General features: G+C 33.8%; 2 protein-coding genes and 1 pseudogene across 3 annotated transcripts; 2 read left to right on the top strand and 1 right to left on the bottom strand.

Annotated features, from left to right (window-relative positions):
* The first annotated feature begins 43 nt into the window (after positions 1-43).
* On the top strand, positions 44-3901 carry LOC103830324 (COP1-interacting protein 7). 2 transcript variants are annotated; one of them, XM_033277656.1, is made up of 9 exons: positions 44-297; positions 391-567; positions 636-763; positions 856-890; positions 1229-1266; positions 1384-1536; positions 1623-1804; positions 1885-3275; positions 3518-3901. In XM_033277656.1, the coding sequence occupies exons 1-9, from the start codon at positions 239-241 to the stop codon at positions 3638-3640; spliced, it is 2286 nt and encodes a 761-aa protein (XP_033133547.1). In that variant the 5' UTR covers positions 44-238; the 3' UTR covers positions 3641-3901. The 2 variants fall into 2 exon arrangements, with proteins under 2 accessions (XP_033133547.1, XP_009104349.1); XM_009106101.3 differs by having other exon boundaries at positions 1623-1819.
* A 4339-nt stretch (positions 3902-8240) lies between these two features.
* Positions 8241-13458, top strand: LOC103830316 (uncharacterized protein At4g04980). Its single transcript, XM_033277582.1, has 7 exons — positions 8241-10455; positions 10540-10635; positions 10718-10841; positions 10934-12354; positions 12447-12611; positions 12701-12853; positions 12943-13458. Exons 1-7 carry the CDS (start codon positions 10084-10086, stop codon positions 13138-13140), a joined length of 2529 nt encoding a protein of 842 aa, XP_033133473.1. The 5' UTR covers positions 8241-10083; the 3' UTR covers positions 13141-13458.
* On the bottom strand, positions 12404-16330 carry LOC117127457 (annotated as a pseudogene).
* Positions 16331-16643: the final 313 nt, after the last annotated feature.

Genomic DNA, 16643 nt, shown 5'->3' with positions numbered 1-16643 from the left:
AACGAAAAGAGAGGCGGAGCATAAAGATGATTGATGGGGACCACTAAGTCAGACACTGACCATGTGCTGTGGCTTAACTCATCCTTTGCTGTCACCCTTAACGCTTCGAATCCAAAATAAAAACTAATCAAGTCAAAGTGTCTCCTTCTTCACGTCTTCTCCTTCCTCCTGCCTTCCTTCCTCATCGGAGAAGAAGAAGAAGAAGAAGACTTCACTGATTCTCTCTCTGTCTTTCTCCATGGATTCGAGAGCTATCCTTGATTCTGCTTTGTTTCAACTAACTCCTACTCGTACCAGGTCTGTCCCACTTCTTCTGATGATTATGTTTGACGATTGATCTTATTTGTTGAATAGTGTTTTTGTTTTTTTATATGATTGGTATTATGAAAGATTTGATCTGGTGCTCTTCTGTGGGAGTAAGAAGGAGAAGTTGGCATCTGGGATATTCGAACCGTTCATCTCCCATCTTAAGTTCGCAAGAGATCAAATCTCCAAAGGCGGTTACTCAATTTCTCTTCATCCTCCCACTTCTCACTCTTCTTGGTTCACCAAATCCACTTTTGATCGGTACATTTCGAAATTCAGATTTTGAATTGTCGTGTCGCAATTGGTTTGTGAAAGATCTTGAACTGCAGGTTTGTGAGATTCGTGAACACGCCTGCGATTATAGAGAGATTCGCGACTTTGGAGAAAGAGATCTTGCAGATTGAACATTCTATTCAAGATAATGAGATCGCAAATGCTGAGCAATTATTACAAGATGGTATTTCATTTCCTATTAAAGCTAGCTTGTAATGACAAGTGTTCCTGATTATGTTTTTTTTTTTTTTTGTTTTTTTTGCTTATAATCTGCAGGGAGTAATGTGAGAAAGTCAAATGAGTCCTCCAAGGTAACTTTGTGTGTTTCAAGTGGTTACTCTCTAACTACTCCCTCCGTTCCTAAAAGATTCATGCTATACTTTTTTCACACTTATTAAGAAATTATTTAAAATTGTATTTTCCAATATATTGTTTTTCTTAATTAATTATTTCTAATAACTTTTAACCAATGAAATTTTATTAAACATAATTGTATTTTTTGAAAAGTACAATTTTTCATTAATTAATGTATTGAAAATGTAAAAAATGTATCTTTTTGAAACAAATTTTTTTTCTAAAAAAATAGATCTTTAAGGAACAAAGTGAGTATTAAGTAACTAATTGTTTTCTTCTCAATGTGTGTTCACAGGAGTCTGAGAATGGCAATGCAGGAGAGGAAACATCCAAGTAACATATAATTACTTTATACTACATGTTTATTGTGGCCAGTCATGCATCTGTTGAACAACTAGTCTTGGTTGACTAACTCCTTTTTTTTTTTTGGTTCATCTTCATTTATAACAGGATTCAGCTTCAACGCCTTCTTGAAACCCGAAGAACATTGCTTCGGAGAGAGCAAGCAATGGCTTACGCCCGAGGTGTTGTTGCTGGTTATGAGATTGATACTATTGATGATCTCATACTATTCGCTGATGCTTTTGGTGCGTCAAGGTTAAGGTATTTAAACAGTGCTTAAACCATTTCTTGTGCTTTAATATCAGTTTGCAAGCAATTAATAGCACGTTTATATCATTATTATGCAGGGAAGCATGCGTAAAGTACAAGGAACTATGGAAGAAGAAGCACGGAGACGGGCTCTGGATGGCGGAATTAGCAGCTGTCAAAGCAATTGCACCTGAAGACATGTCGTTACTAGGTTCCTCAGGGATTATCCTCACCAATGAAGCTGCTGCTGCTCCTCTTCCACTAAACGGGACACACTCAGGTTCCGAAAACAAAGGTACCCTTGTAACCATTCTTTTACTTACGTTCCATTACTAATGTGAAGAAGTTTTGATCTTGTAGACAACCAACAAGCATCTGCTGTTCCAAACTTTCAACCACCAATGGGATGGCCAAACCATATACCTCAGTACTACTACCCGCCTCCGTACCAAGGCTATCCTTACCCTATGATGCCAGGACAAAACCAAGGAAACATGCCATGGCCTGCAAAGGGCAAAGCTTCCAAGAAAGATGAGTCTAGTGGGTCTAGTGAATCTGACTCAGCGAGTGACGATTCTGCTTCGTCTTTGGAAGACCAAGGTAAAAGACAGTCTCACACCGGTAAAAAGAAATCTCGTAGGTCGTCAAAGAAAAACAGGAAGAAGGCATCTAAGACTGTGATCATCCGGAACATTAACTACATAACTCCTGAGGGAAGAAACGGAGACATGGAGGGGAGTGAGTTTACTGAGAACGGCTCCATCAAAGACACTGTAGATACTGCTGTCGGATTCCTCAAGGAAAATAGAGCTTTTGAGAGCGATGAAATCCTTAAAAGTTCAGCTGAAGGCAATGAGAATTGGGATTCTTTTCAGAATATTCTGATGAGACACGACGATGATGAGCATTTCACACACGGAGGCTCCAAAGGTTTGGAAGAGAATAACAACGCCTCTGGTGATTCCATCGTTTTAACTCAGAAACACATAGAAAATGGAGGAGGCGGAGCGAGGAGATTTGATCAGTTTGAAAGCGAGGAGAGTGCTCGTAGGGTTTCAAGAACGAGAGATTCAACAGAAGAGTGTATGTTATTGCCAAAAAGATCAGAGATGCTAGGAGATGACGAGAGCAAAGACTTGTATAATGCTGCTGCAAGGGGTGGCTCACTGGTGAAGAAGTCAGGGAGTGGAGAGGATTGGTTTGCTACATCTGATCAACGTGGAGTGAAACCGGAAAGCAACTACGGGAGCATGTCGTTTGATGAAAGCTGCATTATGATGACATCTGGAGGTTCTGATCAGAGCAAGAAACAGGAGTTCGTTGATGATTCCTTCATGGTCCGTTCATCGTCGCTTGCTGGTGATGATGTCTATGATTCTCGGTGGAGACCAGACATGTCTGCGGATATTGACATCGATAACGGTCAGGCGAATGAGAAGCGTGAAGTGTCTGGCTCATGGGAACCAAATGACCTCTGTATGATTCCTGAACGCAACTCGGGAGAGTTTTCGGGGAATGATCACTCCATTGACTTCTCTGTTGAAGCGAACGCAAGGCTAACCAGTAACGGAACAGGCCAGGAGAAAGAAGATAAGACCGTCTCGAGCGGCGAGAAGAAGAACAATGGGAAGAACCCGGAAGCTCGCAAGTCTAGAACTCCAGTTAGAACCAGAGGTGAAGCCATGTCCAAGAGTGTAAAGAAACCGGTTGCAGCTAGCAGAACCATGGCACAGAAGAACAAGTTCGAAAAGGTAACAACATATTTTATCAATGAGGAGTTGGTCTAGTGACTAAAACTCTTAGATCACTCAGTAGGGGTGTAATGGGTCTTATATTTGATTCCCTGTTTGAATGGGTCTGCTAAGTTAATTTTGACATGGTTTAGGGGATGTAAGAGCCTTCCAATGTCTCCTAGTCATTGAACAAAAAAAAAAATCTTATAATTGCATTTTCTTTAACGGTTTTGTTGCTACTTAATCTTGTGGGAATGTAGGAAGAGGAGATGAGGAAGAGAATAGAGAATCTTGTTTTGGAAAGGCAGAGAAGAATCGCTGAGAGATCAGCCGCCACTGCTTCTCGAAAAGCTTCGAACCGAGCTCCTAAGGTGGTCCAGTAAAGACGTTGGATTCAGTTAAAACCGTTGGGAACAAAACCGGATGTTTTGCTGCGCCAAATTAGGTGCACTTCAATTTTTTTTTTTTTAATACATTCCTAAATAAGGTGATGGTGATACTCCCTTCATTTTGCTTGTGTCACGATTATTTATTTATTTATTTGTTTTTCTGAATATTGGTTTGTAATTATATATTTGTAATTTGGATTAGAGGTGCTCCACCCAGAAGTGAAAATTTAATATATCCATGTTTGTTTCATTTAACAGGTTGGTTCTTATCAGTTTTAGATGAATATGTAGGATTTTAATGTAATCTAATATATTTAAAGTAAGTTGAATATTTAGAAAATAAATTCATGTTGTGTAAAAGAAAGCATATATACAGTCAATAAAAAGTACATATGTTTGTTCAATCTAATTTCCTAATGAATTAGAAATATAAGTTTTTATCCCAATTATATATATTTCCTCTTTGGAATTTTAGAGTCATCAAAGTTGGGTTGATGTGTGTTTCAAATTAATGTTTAGGTGTGAGGATAGAGAGATCGAAAAAACCTGATAGATCTACTTGTGTCCTTGACGGTTGCGACGATATTTTTGAAGAAGACTGTTATTGCTGCCCGAACACGCCTCTTTGCTATATCGACCAACAATATTGCAATATATATTGTCAATCTCAAATTTAAGACATTTATTAGATTTTGATCCGTACATTCGTACATGTATTTTTCATTTTATGAATGTATACTTGATTTATTATAAATATTTTAAGTATATAATTTTAATTTTAATGTTATACATTATGAATATAAACCTACTATTTTATTAAATTGTATATATGGTAGCATCCATCGTATTATTTTAGAAAATTTTATTGATATAGAATAATTTTTAGATGTTATGATATTAAGTTTTATTTTTTTGTTATTAAATTAAGATTTCAAAATACCATACTACTTTAATTTTTATAACATAGTTTATTTTTTGTGTTAGATTTCAAGAAGTTATTCTTTATTATCTAGGATTCTACCTTTTCAAAAAATTTAAACACTATCATTTTAAGTTTGCATACTTATTTTGGAAATTTTATATTTTGTCAAAATTTTTTGGAAAATTACGCAACTATATTTGAGGTGGGAGATTATATGATTTAAGAAATTTTTTTTGTTACTAAATTAATACGTTATTATTTATAAATCATTTTAATTACGGTAAGATTTTTATATATCTCTCAGCATATATATTTTTATAATTAATATAAATATTAAATTATAATTAAAATTTGATTCGTCATTAATACTTTAAATGAATTAAAGTTTCATAGTTTTCTAGTAACATATTTTTAAATAGTATATGAACTAAAGGTTAGTTATATGAACTAAAGGTTAGTTATAAACTATTATATTTTCGTATATAATTGTTTTTAAACAATATATTGTTGAGAGTTTCAAAATAAAAAAATATAATATGTAATTGTAGATATAAAAGTTTAACCTATGTTATAAATTTATGTTTATAAATTTATTTTTCTAAAAAATATAATATAGTTTACAAATTTTAACACATTTTAATGATGAAATTTATTTAAATGAAACTATTTTAAAAATAAAATAGATAAATTTACCCATATTTAATAGAGTACTTCTATTTTAATATAATACATAATATAATTAAAATATATATATAATAGAATATAATTTTATTTTCTTGTTTATAATAAATTTTTAGTTAACATTGATTATAAAGTTATATTAGTATTTATGAAATTAATTAAGTGTTATTTTATAAAAATATTTAGAATGATAGTTAGATTTTGTTAGATTCTTTCTCAACAGAATTTGTTATATTTAAAAATAAATTTATATTTATATTTGTTTTATTATTAATGTAAATAATAAAATATGTCATATTAAGTAATTTTTTAGATGGTCTCGACTTGTTAAGAATAGATAAAAAATAGGATTTTGTTTTAATAGATTAGATTTAATAAAGAATACTAATAATAAATAAATGTACGCACTTTCATATTTAAGTTTACCATTCGCTTCAATCAAAATAAATACAAGTTTGAACCCCCAAAAGGATATAAACGATCGATATATTTGTAATCTGGATGATGGTCTCTTCTCAAAAGCGAAAACTTTTATACATTCACTGTCGCAGTCCATATTAAATAAAATTAAGTAGCAAGTTGACAACCCTATGTCATTTGGATAAATATTGTTGCATTACAAGTTATCAAATATTATGCTTTTCAAAAAAATATATAATGCAGAGATTTGTAGCTACATCAAACATGTCATTAAGATGCAACCAACATAAATAACTAGGCTCTACGTCTTAGCACACCTTTCAAACACAAAGAATATATAATGAAGTTGAACATTATTTTTTTTGTAAAACATATATGTTTTAAAATTGATTATGTGTGTGTATAATCAGAAAATAGTTGTTAGTCACATCAAATATATGCCACCACATGATCATGTGTCTAAACAATACAAATGTATCATTAATTACACGTAGTTAACATAGTAGAAATGTATCAACTAATATGAGTTATGTAATTAATATTATAACCACATTTTTGTTGTCGAAAAAATGGTTAGACATTAGAATTCAACAATTCCTCTTGTTAAAACAGAAACATTCATTTGGACCTAACTATTGTTTTGTAAAATTTTAAATTAAATACACTTTCTATTATAAATTTATACACATCCAAATTTATTGGTTACGCATTCCTAAAATTTTGACTGGTTTATAAAATAACAAGTCCACGGTTATTTTCATAACAAAAAATTTTCTACTGATTTACCAAAAATGTTTACATGGTTATAACATTGTGATATCTTACTATTCGAAAACGATGTATACATGTTAGTTCAAAGCGTAGAAAATTTGATTTTCTTCATCTTAATTGTACTTAATGCTAGTTCTATACTGACAAGCTAGAATCTAATTTTTTGCTAGATTCGAAAATATTAATTGCCTGAACTAATCTTAGATAAGAAAAATACATATCTGCAAAGAAATATGGTTTATAAATTTTGTGAACTTAACAAACCTACATTTGATGCTTGTCTCAACCGCTGAATTTTCAAATTGAATTCTAGGATTATACATAGATAATATGTACAACGAAAGTTTATTAATTTGATTGTTCTGCTTTGAGTTCAAGAATAGTTCTTAATTACTTTAGAAATTTGAGTGATCTTCAATTCTAATTTACCTACAAATTTCTTTGAGTCTAGCGTTTTTCATTAATCATATAAAATCAGTTTTAATTCTCTTTTTTTGCATTATATTCTATTAGTTTGATTCGATAACTGAAATATATTGAGTGATCAAGAGTCTTTGTGGATTCGAACCCTTAATATTGCATTGCATCTCTCAATTTTCATAATAGCTCATAGGGAATAATTTAGCATATCAGTGGGATCAAACGCTGAAAACAGTAACGAGAAACATTCTGACAAAACATGCAGCCATCTTTGTTCGTCTCACATTTCAAGCTTTCATATACTGGATTTGGAGAAATGGTCGGTGACATCAACAACCTTCCCACATATACATCTACAACTCTTACTCACCGGATCGAACTAGAAATTGAAAATCGCATTCTTTCACTCCAGATCCCCCTACCGAGGACACCTCAGTGCTGCAATCTCTATAGGCAATGGCTTGCGACATCCCAAGAAGCTACCTAACGAGAAATGAATTGTCCGGACTAAGTTACATCTAGTTCATATTTTTAGACTAACTCTTGCATTTGATCATCTTCGATCAATATATGTAACATATTTCTTTTGTTGATTTAATCCTCTATATATTAATTGATAAACATTACAACTTCTTTTTGTAGCCACATGTTATCAATAGGATGATTATTAAAATCTTTAGATAAATAGGTTGGTTAATCTAATTATATAATAAGATTTTTATTAAACTAACCATAAATTCATTATTAATGTTTTTATTATTTCCTTAAATAAAAGTTAAAGAATTTCTTAATGTGGCTAAAGTATATATGAATAATAAAGATTTGATAAAAATTAATGTATTTTCTATCATATTTTTTAATTTTAAACTTTAAAATAAATTAAACAACCACATTAACCATATAATAAAAATTTTAATTTTTCTGTATAGGTTATATTTTGATTTTTTTTTAAATGACCATAATTTACTAAATTTGTTAAATTTTCACATTCAAATTTTCTGATCCGTGATTTAAAATTTTTGTTATGACAAGTACAAATGATTAAAAAATCATATAAGTAAAAAAATAAATTATTAAGATTAATATATATATATATATATCATTTTAAATTATACTATATACCATATAAAATACATAAATATTTTCATTTTGAAATTTACTTTGAAAATTTTCTTTTGATAAAAGATTTGAACAAACATTGACAACCTAGTTTTTTTTTAAATATAAATTAGTTAAACTATTAATCCGACAATAAAAAAATTTGTTATCAATAATTTAAAGATTTTTTGCTATAAAAGATACAAATCCTAAAAAACCATATGAGTAGAAAGCATCATTTAATAGATATTAATATTAAAATACATTATATATGTTAATATCATTTAAATTTAATTATATATCTTATCAAATAGAAAAATATGTTTGGATTAATAAAATTTATTTGCATCAATTTAATTATATATGTGATAATTACTAAAATTTTAATTGTTTAATACAGATTTATTATCTCATAATATATAAAAAACATATAATACCTATGATAATTTATACATATAATGTTCATCCCGCGCAAGACACAGATATTAACCTAGTATATAATATTACATTTCAACACCACTAAAAACCAGTCCAGTCCAAGTCGAAACCTAACTAGATCAAATTAACCAATTTAAGCTAATAAAAACATTATAAATCGTGTCAATATTTCAATTTGGATGGTAGGTTCTGATATTGGGTTGTCGGATTATAATGCTTGGTGGGTGCACCTTTTCGACAAAATAGAGTTGTGGTGTTAGTTATGTAAGATATTTTAATTGGTACATATATGTCATCTTAATCATATAAATAATTAAATTAATTAATGATCCAGGTTAAAAAAAATTCTGGGTACGCCACTGGCCGTTGCCGTGTAATATCTTTGATGTCACTGACGATCATGTTACTGTAGAATTGTTGTATCCGTTCATAGAAAGCAGTCTTGTGAGTTGTCGTTCGAGGAAATCTTCATGTGTCCGGGATAAAACGATTGGTGGTAATCTGTACTTTCGACTCTTTCCTATTTTGTTTAAGATGTCCTAGAGTGGTTGTGATATAATCTACACCGTCAGTATAGCTACAACCCGTGTCGAGAGGTATGTGATATTGTTTAATGCCCTACCTGTACACAATAATAGTACATGTTATAAGTTTCCAAAAAAAATATATATATATATATATATATACAAGTTATGAAAATTCTGATATAAGATTTTGCTTCAGTTGTTCTATTATTTATTAAGATACCCACAGATTGTGCAGCTCCTATAGTACACAGTGAAGATTTGTTTTCTTTTAGTCTTATCTGAGCTAGTAAAAAATGTTTTGTTTCCTGTTATAGTTAAATCAGAAATAAAGAGGTTTAACCCTTCGAGTAAAACAGAATGGTGTAACAAAGACACATAAGTAGAGGGGAATAACAAGGTGGGAGAGAGTAATTCAATCGTTTAAAACTAATTTCCGATGATATATATATATTTAGTAATCACACAGATAAAAAGGAAAAACAGAAAAATGTATAACTAAGAAAAGGACAAAGGTTTAGGAAGGGATTATAGATTATTTACCCTTTAAAAGGACAGACTTAACATGTGTTTTCCTTTGGCTCTCTCTTTCTTGAGAAAGTTCCATAAGTCCCACAGCCAAAAGCATCTCTTGAATTGAATCTCAAACCCTAATTAGATTTGGTCTGCACGACTCTGATTGTGATGTTTTCTATTAATTTTTCAGCTATAAGTCATTGAATAAATCTTTAAACAATCTTCTTCTTCTCGTTTTTTTTTTTGAAATCTTCAACATAATTTTGGTGTGAAACAAGAAATTATAAAATTGGAGTCACCGGTAGGTTATGACAGCCGGAGGCTGTTTCGATATTGAAAAATGTTGTTCGGTCGTAAATCAGCGAGCAAGTTACAGGTCTTGTTCTTATTTTCATGTTTTTCAGGAAATCATTTAAATGGTTCATAGAAAAGTCTTGCTTTAATAAGTTTCATGTCCCTCGAGTTCTTATATGACTTTATTTACAAAATGACATACCAGTATTCTCAAAAATCCTTCACCTTGTTCATGTTAGATCATCACAAAATCTGCATTTTTTTTGGTGACATGAAGGCTGTATCCTTGTTCATTTAATCTGTCTACATCAAATTTTAACTATGAAAAGTTTCAAAGTTCAACCCTTCTTTCTATGTTTTCTAAACAAAAAGAAAGTTCTAACAATTTTCCTGAATCACATTTTCAGCCAGTAAATAGCCAATCTTCGCCTAAAGCTAGCAAGAATAATAAGCAGGATGTTAAGCCATCGTCATCACCTAACGCTTCGTCACCTATGCCGATTAGATCATCAAAATCAATATTATCAAGACGTACATCTTCGAATTTGTCGCCTATAGGCATCCTCAAGAATGCTTCTATTAGAGAAGCAAAGAGCCCCAAGACTAGCAGCTCGCCTAAATGGACATGCAACTTTATTCTTATGGTCGAGCTTCGCAGGAAGATCATTACCTTTAGAGATATCATTGATCTTCCTCCTCTCGACGGCTCTCCTTCTATAACCGATGTGTGTAAACCCACAAAGTTTGTTTTCCTTCTTAATCAATCCTTCATATGTTATTTTTACTCACTTTCTTCTTTTGTTGGGTAGATGGTGATGCATACAATGAAAGATCTCCAGAATATTTGTCCTGAGATCATCAACAGCTCACTTATTTCGGAAATAAGACGCGCAAATGTCGATAAGGTATTCAAAACATGAGCTTGTATATATGTATCTCTGTCCTAGGTTCACATACCTTGAATCTAATCTAATGGTTTCTCCCAAGGTTCTTGACCATTTCTTAAATGCTTTGAAATCCATGGGAGATTCATGGATCGATAACTCCGAATGGATAGCTAAATCTAAGTTTTGGAGTAGCAGTGTGGGAAAGAATCAGTCCGATCGACTAGGTATAGCATTTACCTTCACGCAAAAGTCATCTCACCATCTTGAATTTAAACCTTTTTTTTTTTTTAAATTAAAAATACCATTTCCTTTGCAGTGGAAAAGGTGTTAGCAGCATTAGATGGACTGATCAAGATGTCGAAAGAGAGGTTTGATAAGATGGAGATTGATGAAAAGGAAGAAGAGAAGAAAGATTTGATCAGTCCACGGACTGCTAAAACACTGAGCAGTCGAGTTTTATCTCCATGTGAATCATTCTCTGATAGCAGAAGCTCGTTTTGCGGGTCACCAATCACGCCAAGATCAGTTCTTCCAGAACCGGTGATGGGTTCGCCAGGAAAGGGTGTAGACTTTGCAAACTCTGCATCACATCTTCTGTGGAATATGAGAGTCCAAGCACTTGAGAAGCTTAGTCCTGTCGATGTTGAGCGACTCGCTATTCACATTATGTCACTGAAAGAGGCTCAGGAACCAGATCAAAGCAATGTAGAAGATGAAATTAATGTTGTTGAACAGAACAAGCAGAAGAGCAATGATGTGAATATGGAGAAAGAAGAAACAGCTGTTCTTGATGAGCAAGAAGATACAATCATGAAAGTCTCTCCACTTGATTCAACATCTGAACTCTGGGCGGAATCTTTGCCACCACCTCCTTCTCCTCCTCTATCCACTACAAAAACTGCAACTTTAGATTCTTTACCATCTCAACCACCTCCTCCTCCGTCGCCACCACTGATTGCAAATGCTGATGATGTGAGCATATTACCAATGCCACATCCTCCGCCACCGCCACTACACATGCCTTTACAAAGCTCTGTACCACCACCACAGCCTCCTCCAGTTACTGTGGTGGCCGTACAACCACCGGCTCCACCTCCACCTCTGGCACCACTTCCAGGGACTGCAGCGGCATCACTACCACCACCTCCTCCACCCATGAAAAACAGAGCACCACCACCACCTCCAATGCCTACAACTAATAGAGTAGTTAGTGGACCACCGCCTCCGCCACCTACTATGGCAAAGGGAACAGCACCTCCTCCGCCACCGCCTCCGATGGCAAACGGACCAGCACCTCCTCCGCCACCGCCTCGAATGGGTGTGTTGAGCGGAGCGGCTTGTCCACCGCCACCACCAGGAGCAGCAAGAAGCTTGCGGCCCAAGAAAGCAGCTACAAAACTAAAAAGGTCAACCCAGTTAGGGAACCTTTACAGAATCCTTAAAGGGAAAGTAGAAGGTCGTGATCCTGAGGCGAGGACAGGAGGCGGAAGCGGACGAAAAGCCGGAGTCGGAAGCGCTCCGGCCGGTGGAAAGCAAGGAATGGCGGATGCTCTTGCTGAGATCACAAAGAAGTCTGCTTATTTCCAGCAAATACAAGAAGATGTTGCTAAATACATGAAATCAATCAATGAGTTGAGGATTGAGATCACTAAGTTTAAGACTAAAGACATGACTGAGCTTCTTAGCTTTCACAGCCGTGTTGAATCAATTCTTGAAAAGCTAACAGATGAGACACAGGTTAGCAAAATCTGAAACATCTTATTACCATCATTTTCTGTTTCCTCAGTTTTGTGATTCTTGATTGTGAGATATATGTTTTAAAACTTTAGGTTCTTGCGCGCTGTGAAGGGTTTCCACAGAAGAAACTCGAAGCAATAAGAATGGCTGCTGCATTGTTCTCGAAGCTGCACGGAATGATCACCGAGCTACAGCACTGGAAGATAGAACCTCCTTTGAATCAACTTCTTGATAAAATCGAACGTTATTTCACAAAGGTAAATTATTTTATTTAATTGCTTACTCAGATCCTATTTTCAGACCATTCCAACAACACTTTGTGACTAAAAGATGATTAATGTAATAGATCAAAGGAGATATCGACACGCTGGATCGAACCAAAGATGAAGAAGCTAAGAAATTCCAGAGCCACAACATCCACTTTGACTTCAATATACTTGTTCAGATCAAGGAGACAATGGTTGATATCTCATCAAGTTGCATGGAACTCGCATTGAAGGTGGTAACTAACACCTAGAAATATTAAACCACTTTTCTTTGTTACTCTTTTTAACCAAAATTCATATTGGATCAACCTCAAATTAACAGGAAAAGAGAGATGCAAAGCTTGTGTCGCCTGATGCAAATCCTAGCATGAAGAAGACTGTAGGATCTGCAAAAATGCTGTGGAGGGCATTTCAGTTTGCATTCAAAGTTTACACATTTGCTGGAGGACACGACGATCGAGCCGATTCTTTAACCAGAGAGTTGGCTCATGAGATCCAAACTGATCCTCAGAACCCATGATGATTCCATTCATCACACGTTCCAAATATTATTCCTTTTTGCCCTTTCCAACACCTTAAAAATGTTCTAAAATGGAACGATAAAAGAAAAGAGTATATGTATTTAGAGATTTAACGTATTGTTTGGCTTTTGAGTTTGTAGTTTTGAATCCCTCTAAAAAGACTAGGATTTAGAGATTTCATGGGAGCTGGGAGGTGCAGATCCCTTGTTGAGTGAAAGACTTTAAAAACCTTTTGAGTCAATCAATAAAGAAGACGTTTTTATTGCCACAATATGTAATATATGATTTTGTTGTTATAAACTTTTTCTTTCTTTAAAGGTACCGGTCCAAAATGATACATCTTGATCGTATAGAAAAATCCAGACTAATTTTTAAGAAGAAATATAATCCATGAATGAACTCTTTTTCTAAATATTCAAATAAAAATTTAAAGCATGGCTCTATATCCTGGACACTAGGTTATTTTAAACTTGGATCACTAGCTTTCTAAATTCTACCTAACACTAAAACACTGATGTATGGTTAATAATGCGACAACGCTGGCAAAGAAATGATATTAATCTTTACATTTGCATCCAATAAATGACATCAATGGAATTTAGCGCAAATTGATGGTAATAAAATGTCTATAAGAACCGCAACTGAAAAATATTACAATTACGATATGAGAAAGATTACATAGACGATTCGTAATTGTAATATCTTAACACTACAAGAAAACATCGGGATACTGAGGGAAAAAATCGTCGGTATGTCGTCGGAATAACGCTATTCCGAGGACATACCGACGAAAAAAGTCCTCGGAAATAACTCCTCGGAAATTCATAATTCCTCGGAATTCCGTCGGAATTTTCCGACGGAATTCCGAGGAAACAAAATTCCGAGGATACTCCGAGGACACGAAGTTCGTCGGAAGGTTCCTCGGAAAATACCGAGGGAATTCCGATGGTCCAATCCTCGGAAGTTTCGACGAAATATTCCTCGGAATGTTTATCGGAAAATACCGAGGAACAAATGTTCCTCGGACTTTTCCGAGAAACTCCACTCCCTCGGAAAATTCCGAGGGAGTGGAGTTTCTCGGAAAATTCCGAGGAACTTTTTCCCTCAGAAAATTCCGAGGAACTTAAAGTTCGTCGGAATTTGCCGAGGGGAGAAAGTTCCTCGGAATTTTCCGAGGAACACCATTCCCTCGGAATTTTGAAAAAAATTATTTTTTTAAAAAATTTATTTTTTTTTTAAAATTAATTTTATTTTTAAAAATTAAAATTTTAAAATTTAAAATTAAAATTGAATAAAACATAAAATAAAACATAGTAGATAATATTCAAATTTAAATAAAACATTCAGAGTTTTTGGAAAAAAAAAAAAACTACGGGTCTTGAATGTTCGGGAACGTCTCGTTCGGGTACATCCTCTTCATCATCTCCATCATCTGCTCGTTCAGCCTCTTCTGGGTCTCATAGCCCGCCTGTTGAGCTGCCATCTAAGTCTCCAACGCAGATATCCGATCATCCTTGTCCTTCAGCTGAGCCGTAAGAACTTCTGGATCAACATACGCATGTGGTGCAGAAGAAGGAGCAGCCGACCGGGAGCGACGACCCAAACCGACCAAACGTCCCTTTTTCTTTGGAACCGACTGAAATATAAATAACCAAGTTTAGATAATTTAAATTGATGATAAAATAAAAATCAAGAAATAATTAAATTGAACTTTAAAAAAAAAAAACTTACCGATTCAACGATTTCGTTGATTCGAACCCGAGACAAGTTGGTCGAGGCCGTCGAATCGTCATCATCGGTTTGAAGCTGAGACACTTCGTCATACACCTGAGTTTGGACCAGGTCGACCACGTCCCTCACAAGACCATCATCAATCTGGCCGGTCTTCTTGTTGGTATACGCCCTTTTCATAAGGGCGAGATCATCAACTGGGTGGCCTTCATTTTCTTCCGCCTTGAAAAAAAATAAATTAGACAAACATTAGAAATTTGAAAATGCAAAAAAATAAAATTCTGAAACTTAAATAATTGAAGAAAAAGCGGTTGAGCTTACCATGCGATCCGCCAGAGTGGCAATAGATTGAGCACCCAAGTTATGCTTGTAGATGCCCTTTCCTTTACGGTCGCTCCTGCGGTTGTTGGAGTTGGTGGAAGAAGTTTCTTTCGTCTCTTCTTTATCCCAATGCGCACACAACTCCTTCCAGACCGTGTCATTCATCGACTTTGGGACCTTTTAATTTAAAAAAAAAAGTTTAATAATTTTAAAAATAGTTTAATAAATTAAAAATTGTTAATAAATTAAAAACTACCTTGTTTACTTCCCACTTCTTCTTCCACTCGTACATCTGCTTCCCATAGTTGTCCATAACTTTATGGACAAAATGGTGATAGATAGAGAGCGTATCATCGGCATTCCAGTTGAATTCTTGCTGAAATAGTTTAAAAATAGTTTTTAAGCACAAAAATATAATAGTTTAATAATTACAAAAATCGTCGTTTTAATAAATAAAAAATAGTTTAATAATTAAAAAAATAATTTAATAATTACAAAAATAAGTTTTAATAATATTTAAAATGTCTAATAAATATAGAAATTAGTTTAATAATTACAAAAATAAGTTTTAATAATATTTAAAATGTCTAATAAATATAGAAAATAGTTTAATAATTACAAAAAATAGTTTTAATAATATAAAAAATATAATTTAAAAATTAGAATACTTACCGCAAACTGCTGAAACCACAGATGCTGCTTCTCGACAGGGAAGTGAGTGAAAGTCGGATGTCCGCTGTCGAGGGCCGAGTACATCATACGGTTGATCCATGCGCTGATCCCATTCCCGGATCGGTTGAACCTAATAAAAAAAATAAATTATTAATAAAAAAATAGTTTAAATAAAAAATAGTTTAAAAAATAAAAGTTTAAATTACCATGTTTGACCATGTCCATGTGGATACTCAGTGAGATAGGGAAGAAGGTCACGACCGGGCTGTCGAACCAACTCCGCAACCCTCATCACTCCCAGAGGACCGGGTGCAGCAGCGGGACCAGGAGCGGGTGCAGCAGCGGGAGCGGGAGCAGCAGGAGCGAGTAATGGAGAGGGAGATGTATGGTATGAGCTGTGGGGCGAAACGGAATCTTGAACATGGCTGGAAGAACCCCGAGACTGGCTCCCCATACCACCCCGGCTACGACGCTGGCGAGGCCGGATCTGATCATCATTAGACCTGTAAATTAAAAAAAAAACATATTTAAAAATTAGTTCTAATAATTTTATTTAAAAAAAAACAGTTTAAATAAAAAAAGTTTAAATAAATAAAAAATAGTTTAAAAATTTTAAAAATAGTTTAAATAAATCCCAAAAACATAATAATTACGAAAAATAGTTTTAAAAATGTTTAAAATGTTAAATAATTACAAAAATAGTTTTCATAATATTAAAAATGTTTAATAAATATAGAAATTTATATTTTACATATAAAATACAAAAAAAATGTTTTTA

This window comes from Brassica rapa, chromosome A01, assembly GCF_000309985.2.
Source record: "Brassica rapa cultivar Chiifu-401-42 chromosome A01, CAAS_Brap_v3.01, whole genome shotgun sequence".
NCBI classification, from domain to species: Eukaryota; Viridiplantae; Streptophyta; class Magnoliopsida; order Brassicales; family Brassicaceae; genus Brassica; species Brassica rapa.
This window is presented reverse-complemented; position numbering and strand designations above follow the sequence as displayed.

What these genes read in the sequence shown, in the direction of transcription:
- LOC103830316 (XM_033277582.1), top strand. Translation starts at nt 10,084, where the DNA reads ATGTTTTCTAAACAAAAAGAAAGTTCTAACAATTTTCCTGAATCACAT. An exon ending in TCGAACGTTATTTCACAAAG is followed by an intron (nt 12,612 to 12,700) that starts GTAAATTATTTT and finishes TTAATGTAATAG; the next exon opens with ATCAAAGGAGATATCGACAC. An exon ending in GCATGGAACTCGCATTGAAG is followed by an intron (nt 12,854 to 12,942) that starts GTGGTAACTAAC and finishes TCAAATTAACAG; the next exon opens with GAAAAGAGAGATGCAAAGCT.
- LOC103830324 (XM_009106101.3), top strand. Translation starts at nt 239, where the DNA reads ATGGATTCGAGAGCTATCCTTGATTCTGCTTTGTTTCAACTAACTCCT. An exon ending in TGAGCAATTATTACAAGATG is followed by an intron (nt 764 to 855) that starts GTATTTCATTTC and finishes TATAATCTGCAG; the next exon opens with GGAGTAATGTGAGAAAGTCA. An exon ending in CTCAGGTTCCGAAAACAAAG is followed by an intron (nt 1,820 to 1,884) that starts GTACCCTTGTAA and finishes TTGATCTTGTAG; the next exon opens with ACAACCAACAAGCATCTGCT.